This window comes from Eubalaena glacialis, chromosome 2, assembly GCF_028564815.1.
Source record: "Eubalaena glacialis isolate mEubGla1 chromosome 2, mEubGla1.1.hap2.+ XY, whole genome shotgun sequence".
Taxonomy (NCBI): Eukaryota; Metazoa; Chordata; class Mammalia; order Artiodactyla; family Balaenidae; genus Eubalaena; species Eubalaena glacialis.
Window position 1 is genome coordinate 69,717,011 of NC_083717.1, and position 27,928 is coordinate 69,744,938.

At 41.2% G+C, this 27,928-nt stretch overlaps 1 protein-coding gene across 5 annotated transcripts in view; it reads right to left on the reverse strand.

Annotated features, from left to right (window-relative positions):
* Positions 1 to 305: 305 nt before the first annotated feature.
* The window catches only part of DIS3L (DIS3 like exosome 3'-5' exoribonuclease), a 34,614-nt gene continuing 6,991 nt past the window's right edge, over positions 306 to 27,928 (reverse strand). For 2 of the 5 annotated variants that reach the window (XM_061180158.1, XM_061180161.1), the window contains exons 3-17: positions 23,963 to 24,091; positions 21,975 to 22,110; positions 18,034 to 18,210; positions 16,554 to 16,632; positions 15,392 to 15,553; positions 14,388 to 14,557; positions 13,123 to 13,284; positions 9,467 to 9,714; positions 8,806 to 8,898; positions 5,653 to 6,186; positions 3,021 to 3,175; positions 2,744 to 2,922; positions 1,360 to 1,505; positions 767 to 941; positions 306 to 649 (exon numbers count right to left, since the gene is read on the reverse strand). In XM_061180158.1, the coding sequence (XP_061036141.1) occupies positions 341 to 649; positions 767 to 941; positions 1,360 to 1,505; positions 2,744 to 2,922; positions 3,021 to 3,175; positions 5,653 to 6,186; positions 8,806 to 8,898; positions 9,467 to 9,714; positions 13,123 to 13,284; positions 14,388 to 14,557; positions 15,392 to 15,553; positions 16,554 to 16,632; positions 18,034 to 18,210; positions 21,975 to 22,110; positions 23,963 to 24,091 (2,854 nt within the window). In that variant the 3' untranslated portion in view covers positions 306 to 340. Of the gene's footprint in view, positions 650 to 766; positions 942 to 1,359; positions 1,506 to 2,743; positions 2,923 to 3,020; positions 3,176 to 5,652; positions 6,187 to 8,805; positions 8,899 to 9,466; positions 9,715 to 13,122; positions 13,285 to 14,387; positions 14,558 to 15,391; positions 15,554 to 16,553; positions 16,633 to 18,033; positions 18,211 to 21,974; positions 22,111 to 23,962; positions 24,092 to 27,928 lie in introns of those variants that run through there. The other 3 variants (XM_061180160.1, XM_061180163.1, XM_061180162.1) reach the window with 3 other exon arrangements.

Sequence of the window (27,928 nt, forward strand, 5' to 3'; positions counted from 1 at the left end):
AGCAATTACTGGAAAAATTAATACTATAAAAGAATGGATTTGAGACAAGCTAACCAAAAGTCAATTCTGGGTTTATTAACAAGACCAGCAACATGATTTGCAGAGCCAGGATTCAGTATCTACTTATCTCTGAAAAGCCACTCTCCATAGTGACCTAACTGTACTTTATTTAATGCAACTTAAATTGATAAGAAAACATTTCACAAATATCTGAAATATCTACCCAATCCCACTCAGGGATTGGGTGACATTGGGTGACGCAGAAAATTATATCTTAATGTTTAAAAGAAGGTAAAACATTCACGTAAGACAAAGGTCTTTTAATGAAGTAAGAAGAGTTTCATATTCCATAACTGTTGGAAACATCCAGGAGAGCTAGGTCTCTTATTTCCTCTAGAAGTGTGTACAGGCTTCTTCCCTTTGTTTGGCAATATTTTTGATAATCTTTCTCGATGACATTTACTTTGACTTCTTGAGCAAGCTGAGCTTCCTCCACAGATCTAGTTACTTCTTTCACTAAATCACTCTTTAGCAAGAGGGAACTCTGCTGAAAAAGTTCTGTATCTGGCATCATGTATGGTTTGTTGCTTATTATTTCAAGCCTTATTGTATCAGAATGGCAACGTGAGGCCTGTACAGATATTCTCACCTGTCATAGAGGAGAAAATGCATATTACTAAATCACAGTCTTTGTTCTTTGCAGTGAAAGCAATTCTTAACATAAATACAGACTTACTGTTACATGGTAATATAAATACAGACTTACTGTTACGTGGTCAAACAAATGGAACGTAACAGATTCCCCTCCTGTCGTGGTAGAGGTGATTTTGTTTTGAAATCGTTGAAGGGATCCTGGTTTCCATTCAGAATGGCCATCTGGGCTGCATGAGATCACCAAACCATCTTTATTTTTTAGATAAGCAGCACCTTTAATCCCAAACCTGAATCATTGTCAGAATAAAAATCCAGAGATATTCTTAGTATGCAGATTTTGTATACTTATCTAGAATGCTAGTTTTTCTTACAGATTAAAAACAACTTTTCCAAAAAAAAAAAAAACAAGAACTTTTCATCTGATTTACCTCCAAATATCTATTTCACTGAGCAGATGGAAACAAAATGTTTTGCTAAATAACAAAGTAAAACTCTAAGACTGATACAGATGTACTAGATTCTAATATCCATTTATACTTACATAATGAATTATATATTATTACATTATGTACATATGGTGACTACAAAACAGTTGCTAAAATAAATGCTTTAATAAATTATATCTAATGTACCGTTTATATACCATGTCTATACTTTAAGGTTAACCATGATTTCTTAACAACTCTTGTGTTAGAAATAACATACCTTGGTATAAACACAAGCACACCGTTTGTCCTAATTGAATAAATAACCCCATCAGATATGCAACGCTCCTCAGTTTCTGGGTCTTTGTCTTTAAAATACATGCACTGGAAGAGCTCTGTAGACTGCTTGTGAGAATGCTGTGCTGCCTGTAAGAAGAAGCACAACCCCAAAGCATGATGATGGACTTCCCTGACATCCCCAGGAGAAACGTGATTCATATTCCCACAGAAACAATGTCTTTTAAAAAAGGCTAGGTTCTAGAAAACTATTAATACAAACATTCTTCTCTATTATGAATTAAGTCAATTTTGTGGGACCCTTTATCATTCCCTCAAAAATGTCTTAGAAACGTAATTCTTTTAAGAAAACAACTTGTTTGTTATTTAAAAACTGTCTCTAGTTCACTCAGGAAGAGGAAAAGTATCCAGGTCTATGTCTTACCTTTATTTTCAAGTCTGTCCTACCAAAATCCTGCTGGTAGAAGTGCAAATTAGAACTACTATTCTGAAGGGCAATTTAGTAATAGGTATGAAAGTTTTATTTGTGCAGCCCTTTTGACTCAGCAATTCATTATTACCAGGAATTTATCCAGGTAAAATGTGAGAAGTCTGTAAAAGTGTATACACAAGGATGGTTGTAAACTAGATTGCCTGGAACAGTGCTGCCTAACAACTTTCTGCAACGATGGAAACGTTCTGTATCTGTGTTGTCCCATAGGTAGCCACAAGCCACACGTGTCTGTTGGGCACGTGCAATGTGGCTAGTGTGACTGAGGAACTGAATTTTTAATTTAAACCAACATGACTAGTGGCTATAATGTTGCACAGTATCAAACTAGAACTCTGGATACAGAAAATAATATTAACATTTAGGTAGCTTCCAATCTTATGTATCACCAAATGGTCTAGTTCTAAGCTGTACAACATTATGGCCACTAGCAACAATATAAAATAGAATGCAAAGCAGTTTCTAAAACAATGATGTAACTATATTGACATGGTGTGCTATCAATAACATGTTAAGTGAAAAAAGGCAGATTTCAAACAGCAGGTATGATTGGATAATTTTATAAATAAAAAGCATTGTCTAGAATTGTTATTATCTTTGGGTAGTAAGATGATAATCTTTCACATTTCTACATTTTGGGAAAAACATCTAATCCGTGGTAAATCTCATAAATCCACATTAAGTCACTTCAGAACATTTGTAAATGTATTGAGAGCTACTCAACAAACTTTATGATTTTTCATGTTATTTCATTGGTTGGAAGAATTCTAGAGTTTAATTTGCTAGAATATACGGTACTTCATTCCACTATACAATAAAGCTGATATTCTGTTAGCAAAAGAGATGATGGGTAAGAGAATTAAAAATTCCCTCTTACTCGGTTTCTGCTGTTGATATGTCTGCATAATTCCTCAAGATCTTTGTTGCTGAACAAATCTTCCTTAATTTCCCTTTTCTTATCTTTTGAAATGGCTGCCATTAACAGTCGGTGTACTATAATATCTGAGTATCTTCTTATTGGAGAGGTAAAGTGAGTATATTTATCTAATGCTAGACCTTCAAAAATAAACCAAAAAATCAAAATAAACAAAAATATATACTTTTTAAACAATTTGCTCAAGGTTATGGGCACACAGTAAAATTTTTTCATTCACCATAGTGATGGAACTCTTCCTCGGCACATGATCCAGTGGAAAAATACAGTGCGTTAGACATGGCTTGTGTAGCCATTGATCGAAGCAACCAGTTGACAATGGGATCGTTGGGGTCATTTGCATTATCCAGAGAATCAGCCAGTGCTTTATTGGACCTGACAAAAAAATGTAAAAACTTTTATTTAGTCCCCAGCAATGATTTACAAGTCAACCCTCTGAGGGGAACCCTTCACTCACCCTCTGAATATGTTCATCTGCCAGTAGTTAAATTTACTTTGGACACATTTCAGAAGCAACTTTTTTCAACTATAGAAATCTAGTTTGCGGGGCTTCCCTGGTGGTGCAGTGGTTAAGAATCTGCCTGCTAATGCAGGAGACACGGGTTCCAGTCCTGGTCGGGGAGGATCCCACATGCCGCGGAGCAACTAAGCCCGTGCGCCACAACTACTGAGCCTGCGCTCTAGAGTCCACGAGCCACAACTACTGAGCCCATGTGCCACAACTACTGAACCCTGCACGCCTAGAGCCAGTGCTCCACAACAAGAGAAGCCACCGCAATGAGAAGCCTGCGCACCGCAACGAAGAGTAGCCCCCGCTCTCCACAACCAGAGAAAAGCCCGTGCAGCAACGAAGACCCAACGCAGCCAAAAAATAAAAATTAAAAAATAAAAAAATAAAAAGAAATTAGTTTGCTTTTGAGGTTTAAACAAAGAAAGCGTGTCAGAATTCAAATACATTTCTTTTCTTTTTTTTTTTTGCCACACTGCGTGGCTTGCAGGATCTTAGTTCCCTGACCAGGGATCGAACCTTGGCCATGGCAGTGAAAGCGCCAAGTCCTAACCACTGGACCACCAGGGAATTCCCTCAGATACATTTCTTAAGTACTGAAGAGTAATGTGCTGAACTTAGGAGATGAAGTTAATGCTCAGCGCACAGTGGGTGGCCAGGTACTTGCTGAATTAAATTCCTAACACCCTTAACCTTAAACATCCTGTACAGGTCAAAGAATGGATTTTTTTCTTTTTTTAAATCAAGAATTATTGAGCCAGGGACTCCCCTGGTGGTCCAGTGGTTAAGACTCCATGCTTTGATCCCTGGTCGGGGAACTAAGATCCTGCACGCTGGGCAGCGCAGCCAAAAAAAAAAAATTACTGAGCCAGAGAGAGTTAAAAAACAAAACAGAACTAAACCTGAGGTACACAAGTAAAAGAAACCCAGAAAAAGAAAACCTTTTTCTTTTTTTAAAGAGGGCGAGAGGAAGCATTCTATTTACTTACTTTTAAGTAGTTTTTTAAAACCCAGGAAATATAGAGTTATATTAACAATTTAATAATATACCATATAATTCAGTTCTGTACCGTAGCCTGCCAAGAGAAACGGGGAAGGAGAACGGCAGATGATGAAAGGAGAAGCAACGTGACAGAGTGGGCACTAATGTGAGCTTTCAAGTCTGACAGACATGGATTCCAATCCCGGCTCTGCCCTAACCAGCTGCTAAATTATCGGCAAATTAACCTCTCCAGACTTAATTTCCCTATCTGTAAAATATGAATGAATGATCCAAGATAACACCTGAAAGCCCTTAGCATGTGCGTCTGGCACGCACCCAGAGCTCAACCACGGACTAAACCAGTTAAGAGATACTATCACCTAAAGAGAGAGGCAAAAAAAATCCATTTTCATAAATGAATAAAAGATATATTAATTAGCACCGGTTACTGACAACAAAATATTGAAAAAAAGAATCCCCTTTATACATCTTTTTTAAAAAAAATTAATTAATTTATTTATTTATGGCTGTGTTGGGTCTTCGTTTCTGTGCGAGGGTCTTCTCTAATTGCAGCAAGTGGGGGCCATTCTTCATCACAGTGCGCGGGCCTCTCACTATCGCAGCCTCTCTTGTTGCGGAGCACAGGCTCCAGACGCGCAGGCTCAGTAACTGTGGCTCACGGGCCTAGTTGCTCCGCGGCATGTGGGATCTTCCCAGACCAGGGCTCGAACCCGCGTCCCCTGCATTGGCAGGCAGATTCTCAACCACTGCGCCACCAGGGAAGCCCTATACATCATTTTTAACAGGGAAACTATTTTATCCTGGAGGTGGGGAGTAAAAACGTCTCATTCTACGGAGGGATGGTATAAATTTACCATTGGTGTGGTGTCTTATGATGTTGCCACAGAGATAGGCTGCATTTTTAAAGTATTGAAATAGAGGATTAAGTCTTCGCATTTGCCTAAGGGGCAGATGAAATTAAATTAAGGATAACAGGTTCCTTATTTTTATATTACAAACTGTAGTGGGTCAAAATTATGCCTAAATAAACTTGTTTTAATTTGAAGCCTGTAGGGAATTCCCTGGCAGTCCAGTGGTTAGGACTCCGAGCTTCCACTGCAGGGGGGCATGGGTTCTATCCCTGGTTGGGGAACAAAGATCCCACAAGCCACGCAGCGTGTCAAAAAAAAAAAAAGAAAAAAAAATTGAAGCCTCTATACCTACATTATAGTAAATGCAGAAAGCCAAGAAGTTTTCTATTTTTGGTCAAAGATCTGGCTGTCACATTTTAAGAACTACTGTAAGATCAATAAGTGTACAGCATCCCCTTCCAGTTCCCTACCCCCTCAAAAGAGGAATTACCGTGTATCTATGAAGAAGCCCTTTGCTTTAGCACACTCTCGGAGTTCAGAAAAAAACTCCTGGTGTGGAGGAGGGTGCCGGCGCAGCAAGGCCTGGTGAGGGAAGCTCTCCCAGATCTTCTTGGCTACCCAGTGGTTGGCCAGGATCATGCATTCAGCCACCGTCTCATGGACTTCCAGGGGCTGCTTGGGGATGAGGTCGTGAATGTTCTTCTTCTCGTCGAGCTGGATGCGAACCTCTACCCCTTCCAGCTCCAGGGCTCCGCATTGGTCTCGTTTGGCTCGGACATGGCGGGCTATGTCCGTCAACTTTCTGATTGCCCACAGTAACTCCTCTAGCTTGGCTTGTCGGCGCTTCTCATCCAGGTCCCTGAATTCTGGAATATCATCAACAATGTCGACGTTTCCGTCCAGTAATTCTTGGGCTGCTTCATAAAATAGTTTGTATGCTGATCGAATAATGGTTCTGCCGTACCATACTTTCTTAATTTCATAGGAGGTTTTATCCAATTCCCACATGATGCTTACAGCATACCTACAAAACCAGTCACACTCACATCATTATTTAATTCTTCCATTTTTGAAATAAACAGAACTAGACCCTAAATGTAATGAAAAAAATGACATTGCTACAGGGTTCTGGTCCGATGTTTCAATCCAACACTCCACTGCGAAATCAAAAGATATTTAACATTAAAACAAGGTTAGATTAGGTTCTGGGGAGCTCTGAGCAAATCTGAAATAAGTTCACATGGAATGTTACAAACCTGACTTTACGGTTCTCCATTTTCCTTAGAACAGCATAGCACTGATAGAGTTAAGTCTACTGGGCTTGCTAGCAAAGAAGAGCAAAGCCTTTCGAATGCTACAGAATGACACTGAACTAGGATATCAGCCTTGATGGTAGGTTCATTAGCAAAAAGTTCACTTAGTAAAGAATCACTTTACCACCAAATCACTCTAACATTTACAACTCACATAAAAAACACTGGGCTAATTTCTTAATGTATAAAGAGCTCTTATATATCAATTACTAATAGATCAAGAAAGCAAAAGAAAAAGGGGCAAGAAACATGAAATAGTTCACAGAAAAGGATATACAAATGACTGTTAGGCATACAAAAAAATGTTTGACTTTACTCATAGTAGAAAAATGCAAATCAAAACCACCCTAAGATACCATTTTTATTTTTCAAATTGGCAAAGACAAAAAAAAAAAACACAACATATTGTGCTGGCAAGGCTGTGGGGAAACTAGCATTCTCATACATTGACGGAGAGAATATAATTGGTATAACCTCTGTGGAAGGCGATTTGGTTATTATCTATTTAAACACAAATGTATATACCTGTTGACACAGAAATTCCACTTCTAGGACTTTATCTTCCAGAGATACTGTACTTTTAAAAATGTGAAATGAGTTATATTCCAAGTAATTCAGTACAGTTTTGTTTATAATAGCAAAAGTTTGGAAACAATCTAAATTTCCACAGATAGATAACTGTTATTAATATGGAATGATTTCCATATTAATGATCTCCAAGATACATTGTTAATTTAAAAAAAAAGCAAGGTCTGAACAGTATATATATATATACACACATACATACATATGGTCACCATTTGTATAACAAAGAAAGACCACATGTCCATAGGTAGGCATGCGTGTGTGTGTGTTTATTTTTGAAATAATAGAAAATATATATTGGTCTTTGTCCCTAGCTCTTGATACAGGGCTTCTGAAACCCTTGTAATTTCCCGGGAGATAGGAGTGTCTTTTGTTCTAACGAGGAGACTCTGGGTGGGCTCCTGGATGAGGGCTGGTCACTGGAAAGACCAAGCCATGATTAGAAGCTTTCAGCCCTGCCCCTCATTCTCCTGAGAAGGGAGAAGGGCTGAAAATGGAGTTACTGATTGATCGTGCCAACATGATGAAGCCTCCATAAAATCCCCAAAGTGTGAGGTTCGGAGAGCTTCTGGATTGGTGAATACATGGAGGTGCTGGGGAGAGTGGCACCCTTGGGCCTGGAAGCTCTGTGTCCTTCCCACATACCTTGCTCTACACATCTCTTCCATCTGGATGTTCATCTGTATCCTTTATCATACACTTTTATAATAAACCAGTAAATGTAGGTAAACTTTTCCTGAGTTCTGAGAGCTGCCCTAGCAAATTAATTGAACTTGAGGAGGGGGTCTGGGAACCTCTGATTTATAGCCAGTTGGTCAGAAGTACAGGTAAGAATGTGGACTTGCAACTGGCATCTGAAGTCTAAAGAGGGGGTCATGGGAACCTCTAATCTACAGCTGCTGACAATCTGGGCTTGTGATGGTGTCTGAAGTTGAGGAGTGGGGACAGTCCTGTGGGACTGAGTCCTTTACCCTGTGGAACATGATGCCATCTCTGGGTAGACAGTATCAGAACTGAATTAAATTGTAAGACACCCAGCTGGTGTTGCAGAGAACTGCTTGGTGTAGAGAAACACCTCCACACATTTGGTGACCAGAAGTGTCAGATGTGACATGTTCCCTGTAAAGGCAAAGGAGACTCACAGGAAAGAAAGACATAGCAGGGAAGAGCTGGAGTTTTCCCTACATAGGAAGGTGGAAAACTGAGGGGTTTTTTTGCTACAGTATTATGTCTAGAAAAATACAGAAGAAATTGGTAACTGAGGGAAAGTGGCAGGTGGGAGCCTTTCACTAAACATCTTTTCGAACGTACGAATTTTGGGCTACATGGTTTTATTATCTATTCAAAGACAGACATAAACTCTACAACAAATAAACAAAAAACTCCCTAAGATCATGATCCTCATGCAAAACAGCCTCAACCAGGGAACACATATGTACAAAGGTATATACATTTGTTCCTAGACTTTGACTTTAAAAAGCCAACAAGAGGGAGAAGCAGCCTCACAGCTAGACAGAAAGAAAAGAGAAAGAGGAGCGGAAGGGAAGGGAAGGTGAGAGAAACAAAGCTGCCCCCGAATAAGTGGTGCAGCAGGGTGTAGAGGATGTAGGGGGAAAGCTGGGGTGGGGAGGCGGGCAGGAGAGTATATCAGAAAGAAGACGAGGAAGAGGCCACAAGCGAGAGCCACTAGTCACCACAGAAGGGGCAAGACGAGCTCTGGTGATAAAAGTAACGAACAAACTCACCTATCAACGCCTCCCAGGAGGGAGCACACATCAGCGCTGAGGATGGAGGGCAGCATGTCATAGCGACGGTCCGCTAAGTAATAAGTGGTGGCCCTGTGAATGACACATATGTAGGCACATGACCTTCAGCAGCAAGAAGCAGGACTGCTGACGGTACGGGCTGCAGTGAGGAAAATGGCCGAAAGCTCAGCACAAGCTCCCCAAGGCTGTTGCTTTTTCATCAAGTGCAGCAGACTGGGTAATATAGCTATTCCCATGTTCCCACTTTTCTAAGTGATACCGCTTTGGGCTGAGTATCCTCCCACTGATATAAAAGAGAAAGAAAAAGTGGCACGAATCTTAGTTGTACAAGAAAAATTAGAGTGTAATGATCCAGTATTTATATAAAATAGGATATTACGACATGAAAAATTCAACCCGTTTCAATTTAGAAGGAAACAACACATGAAAAGATTCTGTTAAAAAAGGAAAGGTAAATTGATCAAGGTACTACTTTTCTAAAGGAAAAGGGGAAGTGGACCTCAATTTTCTTTTTTTTCCTGGAACAGATCTTCAGAATTGTTCCCAACTGTGAAATCTTTGTTTTAAAAATCTGAAACTAGCAGTTACAAAATACATTACAGTCACACATAATTGCAGTGCTGATTTCAAACAGCGTTACCTTGTTCTAGCTTCAATATCAATATAAGAATGCGATGCCACAAAGTGCGTCACATCTGCGATGTGGACCCCGAGCTCTAGGTTGCCGTTATCCAAGGCTCTGACCGAGAGGGTGTCATCCACATCTTCACAACCTCTGGGGTCAATGCTGAATACCAGATGGGTTTTCCTAAGGTCTTTACGTTCTCGTTCCTCTTCGGAACTCACCTTCCAGGGATTTTCGGTTGTGTTTACTGGCATCTCACACATCTGTACAAGGAGAGTCCCCAGATTCAGCAATTCATGCACCAGAAATTTCCTATAAAAATCCACTCTCTAACATTCTCAATGTGACCTCATGGAAACCCCATTAATTACCCATTACCTTCTGCAATTAACCTATGTTTGCTTTTTTTTGCGCAATAATTACTTATTAGGTGCCTAATATGTGTCAGGAGCTGTGCTAGGCTCTGGAAAGATGGGAGTCAATAGGAAAGACACAATCCCCATGTCCCTGAAGGCGCTAGAGTCGGACAGGAAATGTCCCAGGGTGTTTACAGCCTCTTTAGTTGTGGAGGCTGGAGAAAGAATGAATGGGTGGCTTATAAAGAGTACAATATCCACCCCATTTTCAAATGATCCATTTGAGCTTTTAACTCAAGTCAAGCCCGGATAAAAACCAACATGTTCCAAATATTAAAAGCATATTCCTTTTTGAAGCAGGATCAATCTCGAGCATATTCTCTGCATTATTACCTGTTCAAGCCATCAATTTGCAGTTAAGTAGGCTAAAAGGGAAGAATTCTAGCCCTGTGAAGTCTAATCCACGTTTTATTTTGTTTTAACATTTTCACTAAGCTGTCAAAACAAGTCAACAAATAATTTCCAGATACTAATGGTAAACATAAAAATTTAATAATGTAAAATATTCTAAAGTATTTTACTATTGTAGCCACCATTCTGTCAAAAATTATAATGGGGCTTCCCTGGTGGCGCAGTGGTTGGGAGTCTGCCTGCCAATGCGGGGGACACGGGTTCGAGCCCTGGTCTGGGAAGATCCCACATGCCGCGGAGCGACTAGGCCCATGAGCCACAATTACTGAGCCTGCGCGTCTGGAGCCTGTGCTCCACAACAAGAGAGGCCGCGATAGTGAGAGGCCCGTGCACCGCGATGAAGAGTGGCCCCCGCTTGCCGCAACAAGAGAAAGCCCTCGCACAGAAACGAAGACCCAATGCAGCCATAAATTAAAAAAAAAAAAAAAAAAAAAAATTATAATGAAAATAAGAATACCCATATGCTCTTTTTTTTTAACATCTTTATTGGAGTATAATTGCTTTACAATGGTGTGTTAGTTTCTGCTTTATAACAAAGTGAATCAGCTATACATATACATACATCCCCATATCTCCTCCCTCTTGCGTCTCCCTCCTACCCTCCCTATCCCAGCCCTCTAGGTGGACACAAATCACCGAGCTGATCTCCCTGTGTTAATGCGGCTGCTTCCCACTAGCTATCTATTTTACATTTGGTAGTGTATATATGTCAATGCTACTCTCTCACTTCGTCCCAGCTTACCCTTCCCCCCTCCCCATGTCCTCAAGCCCATTCTCTATGTCTGCGTTTTTATTCCTGTCCTGCCCCTAGGTTCATCAGAACCATTTTTTTTTTTAGATTCCATATATATGTGTTAGCATACGGTATTTGTTTTTCTCTTTCTGACTTACTTCACTCTGTATGACAGACTCTAGGGCCATCCACCTCACTACAAATAACTCAATTTCGTTCCTTTTTATGGCTGAGTAATATTCCACTGTATATAGATGCCACATCTTCTTTATGCATTCATCTGTCGATGGACACTTAGGTTGCTTCCATGTCCTGGCTATTGTAAATAGAGCTGCAATGAACATTGTGGTACATGACTCTTTTTGAATTATGGTTTTCTCAGGGTATATGCCCAGTAGTGGGATTGCTGGGTCGTATGGTAGTTCTATTTTTAGTTTTTTGAGGAACCGCCATACTGTTCTCCATAGTGGCTGTATCAATTTACATTCCCACCAACAGTGCAAGAGGGTTCCCTTTTCTCCACACCCTCTCCAGCATTTATTGTTTGTAGATTTTTTGATGATGGCCATTCTGACTGGTGTGAGGTGATACCTCATTGTAGTTTTGATTTGCATTTCTCTAATGATTAGTGATATTGAGCATACTTTCATGTGTTTGTTGGCAATCTGTATATCTTCTTTGGAGAATTGTCTATTTACGTCTTCTGCCCAGTTTTGGATTGGGTTGTTTGTTTTTTTGATATTGAGCTGCATGAGCTGCTTGTATATTTTGGAGATTAATCCTTTGTCAGTTGCTTCATTTGCTACCCATATGCTCTTTTTTTTTAAATAAATTTATTTATTTAATTAATTAATTTATTTTTGGCTGCGTTGGGTCTTCGTTGCTGCGCGTGGGCTTTCTCTAGTTGCAGTGAGCGGAGGCTACTCTTCGTTGCGGTATGCATGTTTCTCATTGCAGTGGCTTCTCTTGCTGCGGAACACGGGCTCCAGGCTCGCGGGCTTCAGTAGTTGTGGCACACTGGCTCAGTAGTTGTGGCTCGCGGGCTCTAGAGCACAGGCTCAGTAGTTGCAGTGCACGGGCTTAGTTGCTTGGTGGCATGTGGGATCTTCCCGGACCAGGGTTCAAACCCTTGTCCCCTGCATTGGCAGGCGTATTCTTAACCACTGCGCCACCAGGGAAGTCCTTGCTACCCATAGGCTCTTGATGGCAATGCAAACTGGCCCAATTTTTCTGAAGAACAATCTGCCAGTTCATAGCAAAAGCTATTTAAATTTTTTATGCCCTTTGACTTGGTAATCTCACTTTAAAGATTACATTCCAAAAGAAAATGATCAAAAGAAGAAAAAAAAGTAATATTTATGAAATGTTTGAAGTGGCACCTTTTATAATAGTGAAAAATTAAAGAGCCCAAACGCTCAGCAATTGAGGAATGCTTAAGCAAACTAGAGTACATCACTATAGAGTAATTGCCATCACTATTAAAAATAAGTAGGCTATGTCAATACATAGAAATAATTTTAAGTGAAAGAAGCAGAAAATAGCCTGTGCACACTATGAGTATAACTATGCAAGAATAATAAACAAGATTTACGAGGATTTTAAAAGATCATAAAGTGATGAAAATAGCTGATGTTTTATGTTCACGGAATTTTTGTTTTCTGTAAAGGTTACAAAAACAGTTTCATAATGAGCATGATTTTTTGACCCATGGGTCAGAGATGTATGGAACCCAAGAAGCTGCTCCCTGCAGCTTTCTGCAGGCCTCTGGTTGAATGATTATGACAGGGACCAGAGCCCAGTTGGGTCTGTAACCAGGTACCCGTGTAGTTACTGACATACCATTTGTAAGCACAGTAGGAAAATGTAAAAATTTGAGAGCTGTGAGGCTGCAGGAAACTAACTCTGCACTTGAAGCTGACTTCCATCTGGTTCAAACACAGAATAAAGAAGAGTGAGATTTTTTTCCATTATCTGTGGTTTTAGACAGTGGGTTGTTACATAGTACAAAGATTTTTCTTTCTTAATGACAAAACGGACAACAACAAAAGCAAAAAAAAAAAAAAAAGTAGAAAATGTCTTTTATCAGAACAAAGGACTGGGGGAAGTCTGACCTGAGCTTCTGAGAAGGGGACAACTGAAATGCTGTTCTCCACCAGGATGGTTGCAATTTCCCCTTCCAGATCTCCGATTCTTCCTAAAACACGCACAAAATGTCCACTTGGATACATGGATGTCGACTCCCAGGAATCAATGCGCACAACCACCCTGAAGTCCTGAACAAAGAGGGGGAAACATGAGCCCAGCACCAGGAGTCAAATGGGTCAATTAGTGGCACCAAACAAATGAGTGATGAACAGCATCAAGCTCCAAAGAGAGTGGCCAATTTGCAAATAGCGGTTTTTCTTTCTTTTCTGTTCTTTTATTGGGTTCTTCCTGTTTTACTAAATTGCCAGATGGTAGGTAAATGCTTAGTGCAATGCTTTGAAGGGAGGCATTACCGCTCCGCACCAAATAAGTGGGCTGGAGAGTGTAGCCTGAGACAGAAAGCCAACTGTGACACATTCGAGGTAACATTTGTGACACAAGGGAAAAACCCAATTATGCATAGTCCAAATTAAATTTCAAAACAAAAAATCTCAATGTTTTTGTGTGTGGGAGTTACTTTCTAATTTCTTTAAAGGTACTTTCTAATTTCTTAAGACATCTTTTGGTGGCGAAGAAGGTTATCCGTATGAACTGAACCCCACTGCCCCCGGATTCCAGCAAACCATAGACATGGAAAGCAATTGTTACAACTGGCCTCAGAGAGCCTGCGTGAGGCTTTGGGATGGAACGGTACACAACGGTTACTGGCTGGGGACATCTTGCTTCAGTGTCTCATTTACAAACTGCAAAACATCGGGCAAATCAAATTGGGCAATGCCTACACCCTTCGCCACAGTAAAGGTTAATTTCTAACTTTCTTGTTTATGTCTTCTCTCCAGGGCTCTATTCCTTTAAGGATAATCGATTCTGTGAAGTACCACGATATCATCCCTACAGGGCAGAGCCATCGTATTTCTATATCGCTTGCTGAAAGAAAGCTTGTTAGTGTTGGCAAAGTGTATCTATTGAAAAGTGTCTGTATTGGACAGCTGGATAATGGATGTTCTCTCTAGCTGTCCTACACAGCTCTTTCTAGGACGGTTTCTCTCTGGCCTTCATTTATTAACCAAGGACTACTTAACAGATGGTTCTATATATTTAGAATTTTTTGGAAACAGGATCTCAGAACGCCAGATGCCATCAATAATTTATCCCTTCCTATGCAAAGGAGTTAACAGTTCCTGGTACCGCTCAAAAGCTGGCAAAGACAAGAGGCAAAGAGTAAAGGTACCTGGAGGGCTTCTGCTTGCTGAGTGCTAATTCGGATTTTGGGAATTCTGTAATCCCAAGGTATAACTAGGATTTTCCGAGCATTTTTGCCCTGCGATTGGACCTCTTCTTTGGATGGAAATGTCACCACATAATCCCGCCAGTTCTTCTGAAGGATGCCCACCACTCTGCCTTTGGGAAAACAAAACAAAATAAAGCCTTAACTGGTAAGATGTCACCTATCTGGACTCTGACCAGTTCAGCAGTGAGGAAGAAAACAGGAAATGCAACACCCCATTTTTTCAAGCACATCCACACAAGTTGAGATATGCTTAAACATTTGCCTTCCTTCTATTTTATTATTAAATGGATCATTTTTTTAAGATAGATAATTTTTTAAATTAACATTGTCAGTGTGCCCTTTCTTTTGTGGGGCCTGGTGTGACATTTATTTATTTATTTTTAAAATAAATTTATTTATTTTATTTATTTATTTTTGGCTGTGTTGGGTCTTCATTGCTGCACGCGGGCTTTCTCTAGTTGCAGCCAGCAGGGGTGACTCTTCATTGTGGTGCGCGGGCTTCTCACTGTGGTGGCTTCTCTTGTTGCAGAGCATGGGTTCTAGGCGCGTGGGCTTCAGTAGTTGTGGCACTCGGGCTCAGCAGTTGTGGCTCGCGGGCTCTAGAGTGCAGGCTCAGTAGTTGTGGCGCATGGGCTTAGATGCTCCGTGGCATGTGATATCTTCCTGGACCAGGACTCGAACCCATGTCCCCTGCATTGGCAGGCGGATTCTTAACCACTGCGCCACCAGGGAAGCCCCCCTAAGAGGGTTTTTATTTTAAGATGAGACATACTATATAGCATATTTGGGTGCTGATGAGAATAAAATAAACCTGCAGAGAGGGGAAACTAATAATGTAGGAAAAGAGACGATATCATATATTAATAATTGCAGTATTTCTGGACTAATGAGAGGAAAAATAAACATTCCAGATGGACGACCAGGCAACTTTACAGCTGGCTTACCTGTGGGCATGGGCTCACTCGGGAACTCGCCGTCATTCTCACCCAGGGCGGTGGTTCTTCCTTTCCATTCATTTTTAGGGAGCAGTTCGACAACTACCACGTCTCCGTGAATTGAGCGGTTTCGAGCCTTCATCCCGTGGATTAGGATGTCACTGACTAGACCTGTTTTGGGGGCAGCACAGAGAAACCCCATAACATCAAGGGGGAGGCCACACCAGTGAGGCATTTCAAACATAATACGTTCGAGATCTAATCAGCATTCCTGCAAATAAAAGCTCTCTCCTTTCAAAGGTGAAGTTAAACCAAAGTCAAACTTTTGTTCCACAGGTTAGGAAGGAAGAAACACTGCTGCTATGCCATGCTGTATAATATGCTTTCATAAGGCCACTCTCAACCATCTTTTAAGGTAGTTTCCCTGCATGAGACAATGTAAGCCCACACTGGGACTCTCTCCCATAACTTCAGGGGCCATGCGGCCAGGGAGCGGTCAGCAGGCTGCTGAACTATGGACACTGCAGAACTGACAGGGAGAAGTCTGATGAGCAGAAGCCCGGAGTAAGCCACTGCTTCTCATTCTCCTCAACCTCGCCAGGTGCCCTTGACTATCTATCAGGGTTACTTTCACCCTGTCATTGCAGAACTAACAATACACTCTATTATGATAAAACTTATTTACACATTTTTTTTCATTGACGTTACTTTTTAAACAATTCCAATGAGGCAATACAGCTCGGTGAGGCAGTACAGGGCAAAATCTTAAAATCACAGCCTGCCTGCCTCGGCTTCAGGTTCAGCTCCACCGCGTACCAGGAGAGTGATCCTGGTAAAGTCACTTTGCCTCTCTGTATTTTAGTTTCTTCACGTGTAAAAGGGGGTAAACAATAATAATACCTACTTTAAGTGCTTACAACAGTATCCGATGTATAATAAGCACTCAATAAAATATTAGCTATTACCATTTTTTAGTTATTACCATAAAATCAGAAATTATAGACAAAAAGCTAGGGAGGAAAAAAAACCAACCCACGATCCCACACAGCCAGTGTAGGTAGGGATATTTGACATGGCACATATGATGTGACAATTTCAACTTTGCTTTCTTCAATGTGTAATATCAGAATAAAAAAGTGGTATGGAAATTTATGTAAGGTTTACACTGAACCTGAATCTTTACTGCTGGCTCCTTGAAGTCGAACAAAAGCTTCTATTTGTGCTCTGTGTTTGTTGACGTTCAGAGTTCCCTAAAATCAAAATAAAAATCAATGTGAAAAAGTTCTTTTCTGCTTGCTTTACCCTCCAAAAGGTACAGTTAGAAAGTTTTATGAAAATATCCCCATTATATTCTTATAAGGTTTGTGATCCCTTTCTTTAGGAATAATAACAATTCGTCACCAAAGTTTATTTTCTCCAGAGAATGTACCATCATTTTGACATACTCTTAGCTATACCAAGTGTTGCAAGTGCCAGGATTTATCTTACCTAAGTGATGAGCGGTCTTTAAAAAATCTTCTTGCTCAAAATATCCTCCCAGGAATGCTGTAAACTTCATTACCAATTGGAAGCATTAGCCTCTCCATAGATATACTCATTAAAACACCCACATTTTAGGGAAGGAGTTTACGGAGGTAGGCTCAACCTTCAGACTGCATAAAAATCGTCTGAGTTGCTGGTTAGAAAATGTAAAATTCATGGTAGAACAGTTCTGTATCTTGATTGTGGTGGTGAATACACAAATCTATGCATGTGATAAAACTGTATGTGCACACAGAGACATACAAACACACACACACACACACACACACGAGTGCATATAAAGCTGTTGAAATTTGAATAGCAATTTTATTTGATTCCTTCTCAAGACCCTGACAGCACCTGGGTCCTGGGTTTTGAGGGATCACAAAGGGGACCTTGAAAGAGGCAGGAAAATGGCAAAGGCATGAAAGAAGCCAAATTTCAACAACTTTAAAATTTTGCCAAACCTCCAGACCTTGATTCAAAAATATATTCTTTCCCAGTGACAGGAGGCATTTAAAACCTACTTGTGTAATGCTCGGTATGTAACCTAATTAAGAACACTAGAGGGACTTCCCTGGTGGCGCAGTGGTTAAGAATCCGCCTGCCAATGCAGGGGACATGGGTTTGAGCCCTGGTCCAGGAAGATTCCACATGCCGCAGAGCAACTAAGCCTGTGTGCCACAGCTACTGAGCTTACGCTCTAGAGCCCACGAGCCACAACTACTGAGCCCGCGTGCCACAACTACTGAAGCCCGTGTGCCTAGAGCCCGTGCTCTGCAGAGAAGCCACCGCAGTGAGAAGCCCGTGCACGGCAATGAAGAGTAGCCCCCACTCGCCACAACTAGAGAAAGCCCACACACAGCAACAAAGACCCAACGCAGCCAAAAATAAAATTAATTAATTAATTAAAAAAAAAAAAAAAAAAAAGAACAGTAGAGAGTAGCTCCAAACCGGAGGGCACTGTCTACAGAGGAGACTCCCACATCACCTTGAACATTGACAGCCCTGGCCTACTCAGGCCCGTCTCATGGACAGCCTTTGAAATCAGAGGCCTGTGACAGGAGGCAAGTAAGGAGAAGGAAACACACTGGCTGATCCTGGCGCCGATTCTCCATTACCACCCTCACCTGGATGTAGCGCCCAGACTTAATGCCGGCTTCTAACACTTCCAGGGGTAGATGTTCTGGGTACTCCTTCCTGTGGCTCTCCTGACTCTCATTCTCTCTTTCTCGTCGAGACTGAAGGATAGACTCACACAGCTCGTGGGCGGCCTTTAAATCAGGCCAAAAATTGTCCAGGTAACTCTGCATTTAATAAAGGCACAAGAGAAACATGGTCAGAAGATGATGATTCTTTGTTATAGCAGCATTACAAAAAATCCTGAACAGGAACTGCTAGCATGCAGTTTTGAAGAAGTGTTACATGAGCATTACCCTCCCAAGCCTCATGCCACCAGTTCATTTCTACCATCTCACTGATCCCTGCAGCCTTGCCAAAGGAACCCAGGGAGGCTGTTCCTACTGTGGAACGCTTCCACCTCCCTGATCACGCTGCACTTTCAAATCTCCCTCTCTCTCCACACACATGCATGTACGTGCACACGGTCGGGATGCCTGTCTTTACACGTATCTCACTGCTGCAGATAACGGCCCACAGTGAATGGAGAGGAAAAGCTCCTATGTGTGCACTGTCTCTTTATTTTTCACCCTGACATATCTGAAATTTATAAGAAACCTAAATAAGCAGGCAAAAAGTGGCAAGGAGTAAAGTGTAATAAGGAAGTGTCTCCCCTCCTCCAACCCCCTGGCAATCCTGGATGAGCAGAGAAGGGGAAAGATGTTTCTATTCTTTGGTGTTAGGCTTTCCAGCCTCATAAACTCCCCAAGGACTGTGTCTTCTTTTGTGACTATACAGATGTAGTCACACTTTTCATGTGGGGACACTTGATGCTCTGTCAACGTGACAACCCAGTACGAAACATAATTCTGAAACAAGTGTCATGGTTCCCTCCAAGTAGAACATTATTGACTATTATTGCACTTCTTGGTGTAACTTTCAGAGGCCCTAGACAAGACACCAAGGCGACCACCCACAGGGCGCTGGTGTGGTGAGGCTGACTGTGCTCCATCTACTTCCTGTGTCCAGAATACATGCCCTCGCACAGTGGACGCTCACTAATTAAAATCAAACTTATGGGCTTCCCTGGTGGCGCAGTGGTTGAGAGTCCGCCTGCCAATGCAGGGGACACAGGTTCGAGCCCTGGTCTGGGAGGATCCCACATGCCGCGGAGCAACTGGGCCCGTGAGCCACAACTACTGAGCCTGCGCGTCTGGAGCCTGTGCTCCGCAACAAGAGAGGCCGCGACAGTGAGAGGCCCGCGCACCGCGGTGAAGAGTGGCCCCCGCTCGCCGCAACTAGAGAAAGCCCTCGCACAGAAACGAAGACCCAACACAGCCAAAAATAAATAAATTAATTAATTAATTTAAAAAAATCAAACTTATGTATGATTTTAACTCAACTTTAAGTCTAAAGTAGAGGCTGGCACATTCTCTTTTCTCAAACTAAAATGAAGTCAATTATCCTTATTGTCAACTCCAGCACTTCTCCCACTAATTTCAGGGTCTTGTTCAAACTGCGTCCTTTCTTTCTCTAGTCCTTCCGGAAGTTCTGTCTGTGCTAACATCACTGCAATTCTATGGTCACTAATCACTCATCAACACCAAATTTTTGCCACTACGAACCAACTCTTCAAGAGGGATTTATTGTCCTCACTCTTCCCCATCGACCTTCAAGTCTCCACAGAAAATTCTGGGCTTCCTGCTCATCTGAACTTCATAGCATCTCTTTTTTTCTGCTGTCATACACCTCTATGAAGCCCTCGGTCACACAGTTTGCTTAGGAAATGCTATACAAAATCAAACTGTACGATGCTGCCAGACTACAGAGAAAAGTAATTTTCATAAAAAGTAGAAAAATGTAATTTTAGTCAACTGTCCTCTGCAGGAACAAGACATGATGTATTGCAACAGAAAAAATAAGTGACACTGCCATTAATATCCAGCGCCCCTGGAATTCTCTGGCATGCCAGAACACATTTTTATAGCAGGGCAAGAAAATTCTATTGGCAAATCTTTAGCAATACATGCACATGGGAACCCTCATAGGATCTACAATTCAAAATCCAACTAGACTTTCTGTAAACTGACAGGGGTAATGGAGGGCCTTAGTCTAGTTTCTGAATCAAAAAACAATATCAACCATTGGAACCTGACTGACCAACTGGGGAGGCAGAAGAGACCAGTAATCTATTTTTTGTTTTTTTGTTTTGAGACCAGTAGTCTATTTAGAGATTAACAGGCATCCTACTCTCTGAAAAGGTACCTAAGAAATAGGAGAACTGTGTCCTTAAGACAGCTCAAAAAACTGTCACCGATAATGCTGCCTCTGTCTGTTACATGTACACCAAGCTGGTCCAACAGCTTTCACATAAGGAGTATCACATATCACCCCTTCCTTTATCCCTACTGACCCCCACCCATGGTCACAAGTAGAGAAGAGTGAGGAATAGTGGACAAATAAGACTGGCCTTTAAAACTATGTTTTGGGAGAGGGTGTGGAGAAAAGGGAACCCTCTTGCACTGTTGGTGGGAAAGTAAATTGATACAGCCACTATGGAGAACAGTGTGGAGGTTCCTTAAAAAACTAAAAATAGAACTACCATATGACCCAGCAATCCCACTACTGGGCATATACCCTGAGAAAACCATAATTCAAAAAGAGTCATGTACCACAATGTTCACTGCAGCTCTATTTACAATAGCCAGGACATGGAAGCAACCTAAGTGTCCATCGACAGACGAATGCATAAAGAAGATGTGGCACATATATACAATGGAATATTACTCAGACATAAAAAGGAACGAAATTCAGTTATTTGTAGTGAGGTGGATGGACCAAGAGTCTGTCATACAGAGTGAAGTAAGTCAGAAAGAGAAAAACAAATACCGTATGCTAACACATATATATGGAATCTAAAAAAAAATATGGTTCTGATGAACCTAGGGGCAGGACAGGAATAAAGACGCAGACGTAGAGAATGGACTTGAGGACACGGGGAGGGGGAAGGGTAAGCTGGGACGAAGTGAGAGAGTGGCATGGACTTATATACACTACCAGATGTAAAATAGACAGCTAGTGGGAAGCAGCCGCATAGCACAGGGAGATCAGCTCCGTGCTTTGTGACCACCTAGAGGGGTGGGATAGGGAGGGTGGGAGGGAGACGCAAGAGGGAGGAGATATGGGGATATATGTATACGTATAGCTGATTCACTTTGTTATAAAGCAGAAACTAACACACCATTGTAGAGCAATTATGCTCCAATAAAGATGTTAAAAAACAAAACCTATGTCTTGTGTGTATTCAGAAAGACAGTCTGGGAGGCAGCATGGTGGTTCAGAGTGCTGGAGTCAGACTGCCTGGGCTCTAATCCACTTCCAGCACTTTCTCCCTGTGACTCTGGGCAAGTTGCTTAGCTTTTCTGTGCTTTAGCTTCCTCACCAATAAAATGGGGATTATAACACCTGCCTCATAGGGTTGTTGCAAGAATTAAATGAAATAATACACTCAGAACAGTGCCTGGCATAGATCAACGCTGGGTATTATTCTTAGGTGGAACCATGTAGAATAGCCATTTTGTAAGTCAAAAACAACAGAATATTGGCAGTTTTATCAGATTCAACCTATCCTCATCATCATTACTACTAGTATTATTATTATAACTATAAACATGAGTTTACTATGAACCGGAGTTTACTGGGCTGCAGTCTTGGATACTGGAGGCCTTTCAGTCACAGGGAGCTTGCCCAAACTTGGCAAACTCAAGATTAATTGTTGGAGAGTGATGAAGACATGGAACTTCTTAAAGTCTTCCTTCATTCTTTATTTTCCCTTTTCTGTACTGCCAAAGCCATCTAGAGCCTCATGGGCACTACTTTGGAAATGAACACACGCAGACACACACACTCACGCACACACACATACTTATATAGACACACCAGCTGGAAATACCTTGAAGGAAATCACAAACACTCCTTCCGTTTCACTTCCATACTGCTGAATTGCCTCTTCATCTTCTGTCACCATAACGATTGGCATCCTGTCTTGGCAGTGGTGATAGTACCAAGTGGCTGCATTGTAGATGCTCCTAGAAAGCAAGAGGCACGTGAGCCCTCCTGAGGCAGGCAAACCCAAGCTCTTGTTCAGAACTTCACACCTGGCTTTTAATCTTTTATCCTTTGGTTTATATAGACAATCATTCATTCATTCATTCAACAAATACTTCCTGAGCACCCATTATAAACATGCCCTGGGTTGGGTACACTGGGGGATACAAAGACGAATCAGAAAGTGCTTGACATCTCTTCTTCTCTAAGACATCCAACCACCACAGAAACCTCTTTCATTTCTTGATATGGCCTAGCAACCGTGAGGCTCTGCCACCTTTTAACACATTTTAATTGGAGGGACGAGCCATACAGCACCACAGGGATGATAAGCTAAATTGTGAGAGGCTTAAAAGATGAAGAAACAAGTCTTTGGCTAAGAGAAAAACTAGGCTGCAAGTAGCTGAAGATCATAATCCAATAAAGACAAAATCCAATATGGCACCACCAATATGAAATGTCTGAAAATCTTCCTGAAAAGAATCTGAATTGGAAAATGGAGTCTAGGTCTGGGGACATGTATTCTAAAAAGGATCATGTGTCCAATGAAGTGGATCAACTCAGAGAGTCAATTTCTGTAGGCATGTTTCCCTTTCTGCAAATTAAGATGCTATGTAAGGTTCCTTTAGTTCTAGAATTAAAAAAAAAATTCACTGAGTACTGACTGTGTGCAAAGCTGTGTAGTTAGTAAGTGTGAGTACTCACATATGACCCAATCTAGGGAAAGATTTGCTTTCCCTTGCTGGTGGGAACTTGGGTTCTATTAAGGACTCAGTATATATCGGTGCTTATTTTGCTTTAGAGAATTTAAATATTTAATGGCTATACAGATAAAGAATTATAAGGAAGAAGATGGTGTAAATGTTTCATATGGATAAGCTATTTTAAAGCTTAAGGTCTCTTCTGCCTTCTACAGAAGACTGAAGCAGAGGCTATGGGTGCCTAGCACCTGTACCCTAAGCCCACCTCTGACATTAGCTGCATCTGGGTGGCAGTTTCATCCCTCATCAATGGCCCACTGACTGGAGTTAACACCCCTGGGGAATGGCCCTCAGCTAAACGGGTAACTAACTAAATGCCCTCGCCTCCACCCTTGGAGGTGACTTCTGAGGCACACTCTACATGGCCTCTTAGAGGTTCCCAGAGGACTGAGCCTCAGTTTCCCTCAGCAGTAATACATCCTTTACTGCTTTCCCTCCTTCTCTGTGTCACTCTCCCCACTTCCCCACTCCTGCTTCTGGGAATTGTTTCTCACATAAACAACTCACCTCCAAAATCCTTGTTTCAGGTTCTGCTTTTAGGTGGATCTCAATTAGGACACCACACTTCCTAAAACCGCTTTACTAGAATTAACCTACCAGTTTCAGTTTAATAAGACTGGTTGGGATATTAAAGCAACCTATACCAGAAAAAGTGAGATGATTTTAGCTTAAAAGTAGGACGTGTCCCTGCCGCTCTCTTTCTCTCTCTCTCTCAAACACACACACACACACACACACACACACACACACACACGCACGTGCGCACGCACTCACACAGCATTAAAGCTATGTATGACTTTTGGATCACTGGAATGAATGATCCTACTAGCCTTTAGAGGTCTGGGGCAAACTTACTCTGGGCACCTATAGCTCCTTAATTACAATTTCTAAAATATATGTATTCAAATGACATATCTAGAATATTGACACATTAAGCATTTCAGTATTAACCACGGTTCCAGAAACATTGTTGGTTTGTTCCGCCATACTATTCAGATCAACTCCCAAATAACCAATGATAAAGAAATTAAAGAAGATGATTGTGTGAAAACCCAGCTATTCAGGGCCATACCTGCTCTGCCACTTCTCCATGGACTCCCCTCTTTCCCGAGGGAGATAGCAGGACTGCTGGAATTCATTAGCGAAGAGAACACAATCATGACGCGCATCCTTCAGGAGATTTCGCAATTTGTTATACTGTCTGTGACACAGAGGAGAAAAGTAAATCTAACCTAGCAGGTACTCATCTCCTGCCACCTCTTGCTAAGGTTCAGAAAAGATGAGGTATTTTAGAGCGAAAGATTGATTGTTTAAAACCTGAGAAACACTTATTTACATTGGCCTTAATGTGTGCTGCACTCTTGGGCTGCTGTTTCTCCATTTTGCCTGCTACAATGTGCTGGAGCAGGGCCTCATTAATTAGTTTGTGGATCAGTTAAACTCCTCTACTCCCCTCTCCCTTTCTGGCTATTTATTATGTAATTATACAACCCTGCCCCACACAGCCCCTTCGTCAAAGGTTCACAAAGGACATGGAGGCAAGCAGAGTTTAGTGCTTTATTTTTGTAACTCACTTTGTTCTGTAAATGGTATTAGACATTAATATGTTTTACTTTTTTGCTGGCAGCCCTAGAAAAGAACATGTAAGGTAAGTTTGGGAATTTATCTGTGAACTTTATTGATGCAGCCACATCGTTTATATGAATGAAGGCTAGCTTCATCTATCAGGCAACTAACAGAAAGTTTTAAGGTTTTTCCCCATCAGGAGATTTTTTTTATTTTTTATGTTTTAAAATAATTATATTTAACACACAGTGTGAACAGGTAGCTCTATCAAACTAGGACATACAATTTTTCTAATCCCTTGTACAATGGAAGAGGGATGTTCAATTTTTTTTTTTTAACATCTTTAATGGAGTATAATTGCTTTTCAATGGTGTGTTAGTTTCTGCTTTATAACAAAGTGAATCAGCTATACATATACATCTAACCCCATATCTCCTCCCTCTTGCGTCTCCCTCCCACCCTCCCTATCCCACCCCTCTAGGTGGTCACAAAGCACGGAGCTGATCTCCCTGTGCTATGCGGTTGCTTCCCACTAGCTATCTATTTTACATTTGGTAGTGTATATAAGTCCATGCCACTCTCTCACTTCGTCCCAGCTTACCCTTCCCCGTCCCCGTGTCCTCAAGTCCATTCTCTATGTCTGCATCTTTATTCCTGTCCTGCCCCTAGGTTTTTCAGAACCCATCAGGAGATCTTTCCAATAATCTTAGCCAAAGAAAATAAAACATGAAGTCTCATATGGGTCAGTTTCTAAGAAGGTGCTTTTCAATTGTCTAGATAATGTGAAATACATAATATTCACAAATATCTTAAAGGAAGTCAATTGTTTATTTTAAAATGGATTGATATTAAACCAGATGTTAAATTAACATATAAATTATCCAAGGTAGATAACTGGCATTTAACATAATAACATTTGTGCCCTTCCATTCCCACCTCCAGCCTGCCGCCACGGATTTTTAAAAATGAGTCTTTTCATTAAAGCAAAGGCAGAACTCTCTAACTTATCCTCTCTAAATAAATGCTAACTACCAATATCTGCGTCGTCTCAACACTTCATCAGAAAACAAGAAACACTGATTTTACTTTCTTAGTAATTCTAATTTTGAGCCACCTTAAAAAGAATCATCAAGTTAACTACAACTTACAAAATGTCCTAATAAACAAAGAGATTCAGTTTCATTTCTGTGAATGGCAGCTTTCCTTGATAGAATTCCACTTGTGTAAATAAAAGCTGCCTCCCCACCCGCAGAAATGCCTAGAACACATTAAATTTGTAATTTTCCCACTTGCACAAAGATACACTTAAAATCATTTTTCAAAACCTCTTAGAATATGCATACAAGAGTCTCCATCACCGTGCTAACAGGATCGTCCCTGCAGGAGGGTAAGGCAAGGACTTTCACTTTCTGCTTTACGCATTTCTGTCATGCATGAATTTTTTTAAATGAGCACTTTTTTGGTTAAGCAATAAAAGATTCTAGAAGAAGCTTTATAAACATCTGAAATTCATTATTTCAGAGAAAACACTGAAAAAATATTGCCTATTTTTCCTGATCTTTTCCAGTTTTTGCTGCCTTTATCCACACCCCTAATAAAGCACCTGAACCCAGTGCAGGTATTTGTTTACTTCCTCCCCTGTGCTCCACTGAGTGCCCTCAGGGGACACACCTAGACATTCCCGATGCGGCCCTTCGTCTGCGTGGTCCTGCTCATGGTGAACGCAACACAACCACGCATTCCTCAGAAACAGTCAAAACTAGAACTACCATATGATCCAGCAATCCACTTCTGGGTGTAGACCCCGAAGAACCGAAAGGAGGGTCTCAAAGAGATATTTGTACACCCATGTTCAGAGCAACATTATTCATATTAGCTAAAAGGTGGAAGCAGTCCAAGTGTCCGTCGGGGGATGGATGGATCAACAAAATGTGGTATATACATACCGTGGAATATTATTCAGCCTTAAAAGGGAGGTTCTGACATATCCTCAACACGGATGAATGCTGAAGACATTATGCTGAGTGAAATAAGCCAGTCAGTCGCAAAAGGACAAGTATTGTATGAGTCCACTCATAGGAGTTTCTTTGAGTAGCTAAATACCTGGAGATAGAAAGTAGGACAGGAGTTGCCAGGGGTCTGGGGGAGGGGGAAATGGGGAATGAGTGTTTAATGGGTGCAGAGTTTCAGTTTGGGAAGATGAAAAAAGTTCTGGAGATGGGTTGCACAACAGTGTCAATGTACTCAATGCCATCAAATTGTACACTTAGATATGGTTAAAATGGTACATTTTATGTTATGTATATTTTACCACAATTAAAAAAAATAGCTATACTAATCATCATAACACAATAAGACAAACAAAAAAATAGAACTACCCATTTCAGTGGGATGAGTGCCATGAAAGGAAAAGTGCACAGTGTGACAGCAACATGGGAGGGACGAGGAAGGCACCCAGGACAGGAGGAGGCAACAGACCTGAAGGATGGGTAAGAGTTAGGTAGACAAAGGGCCCAAAGGAGGAGAGAGAGGGGACAGAAAGCTCAAGAAAGTAGACAGTAGGCTTCCTCCTTGTATCTCTAGTACTTAACCCACGGCAGTCGCTCAATAACTGTTTTCCAAATGAATCCATGAACTCACAACCCTTTCTGACAACAGTGATCCAAATACGAGACAAAAATGTCCTGGGACAAACTCTGACATTTTCAGAGCCCAGTTACTCTTTTGCTAGGCTTCACATACATCACTGCATTGGTCAGCAACCTGTACTTTAAACCTGGGGCTTCTTGAATCCTGTCCTCTCCAAATACTGATGCTCCACAAGCCAGACTGGGGGGCTTCACCACCAAACGAAAGTAATGACAATCCTTGCCAATGTTTAGAAAAATATATCACTTAACAAAAAGAATTTTCTCAATTTTAAGTTTCACTCCCACATATTTTCCTTAGACTTTTAGTGTGTGCTTCCATTTGTCAGCTACCTATCAGCCGGATAAAACAAATGAACAAATGGCACAAGAATATTAATGGGGAAAGCAGGAAACAGTGAATCACTCTGAGTGTGACAGTCGGGTTTTCTTGTAGGCATGTGGGCTTACGGTTATAATTTAATAGTGCATCCATACAACACAGTCGTATTTTTTGCTAGTTAGGGTTGGTGGTGCATATGATGGAATTAGATATATGAGTATTCTGCATGGAGCCAGCAAAGAACATCATGGTGCCTTGAACAAGTCTGGCCTGAGTGACAGGATAACAGTTCCAGATAGTCAAGTACAATAAAATTATCTGAAGTTTTAAAAATTCCAGGCTTACAGAAAAACCCTAGTTTCCCTGGTCTGGCTAAAGTGTTTTCAAAATCTCCATTATCTAAACATTTCAGACAATTTCTTAGGGGGACAGCAAAACTTACCTTCTCTAGATTGATTTCTTTTCTTTTTTTTTTTTTTTACTATTTTTATTCAATGGTGAT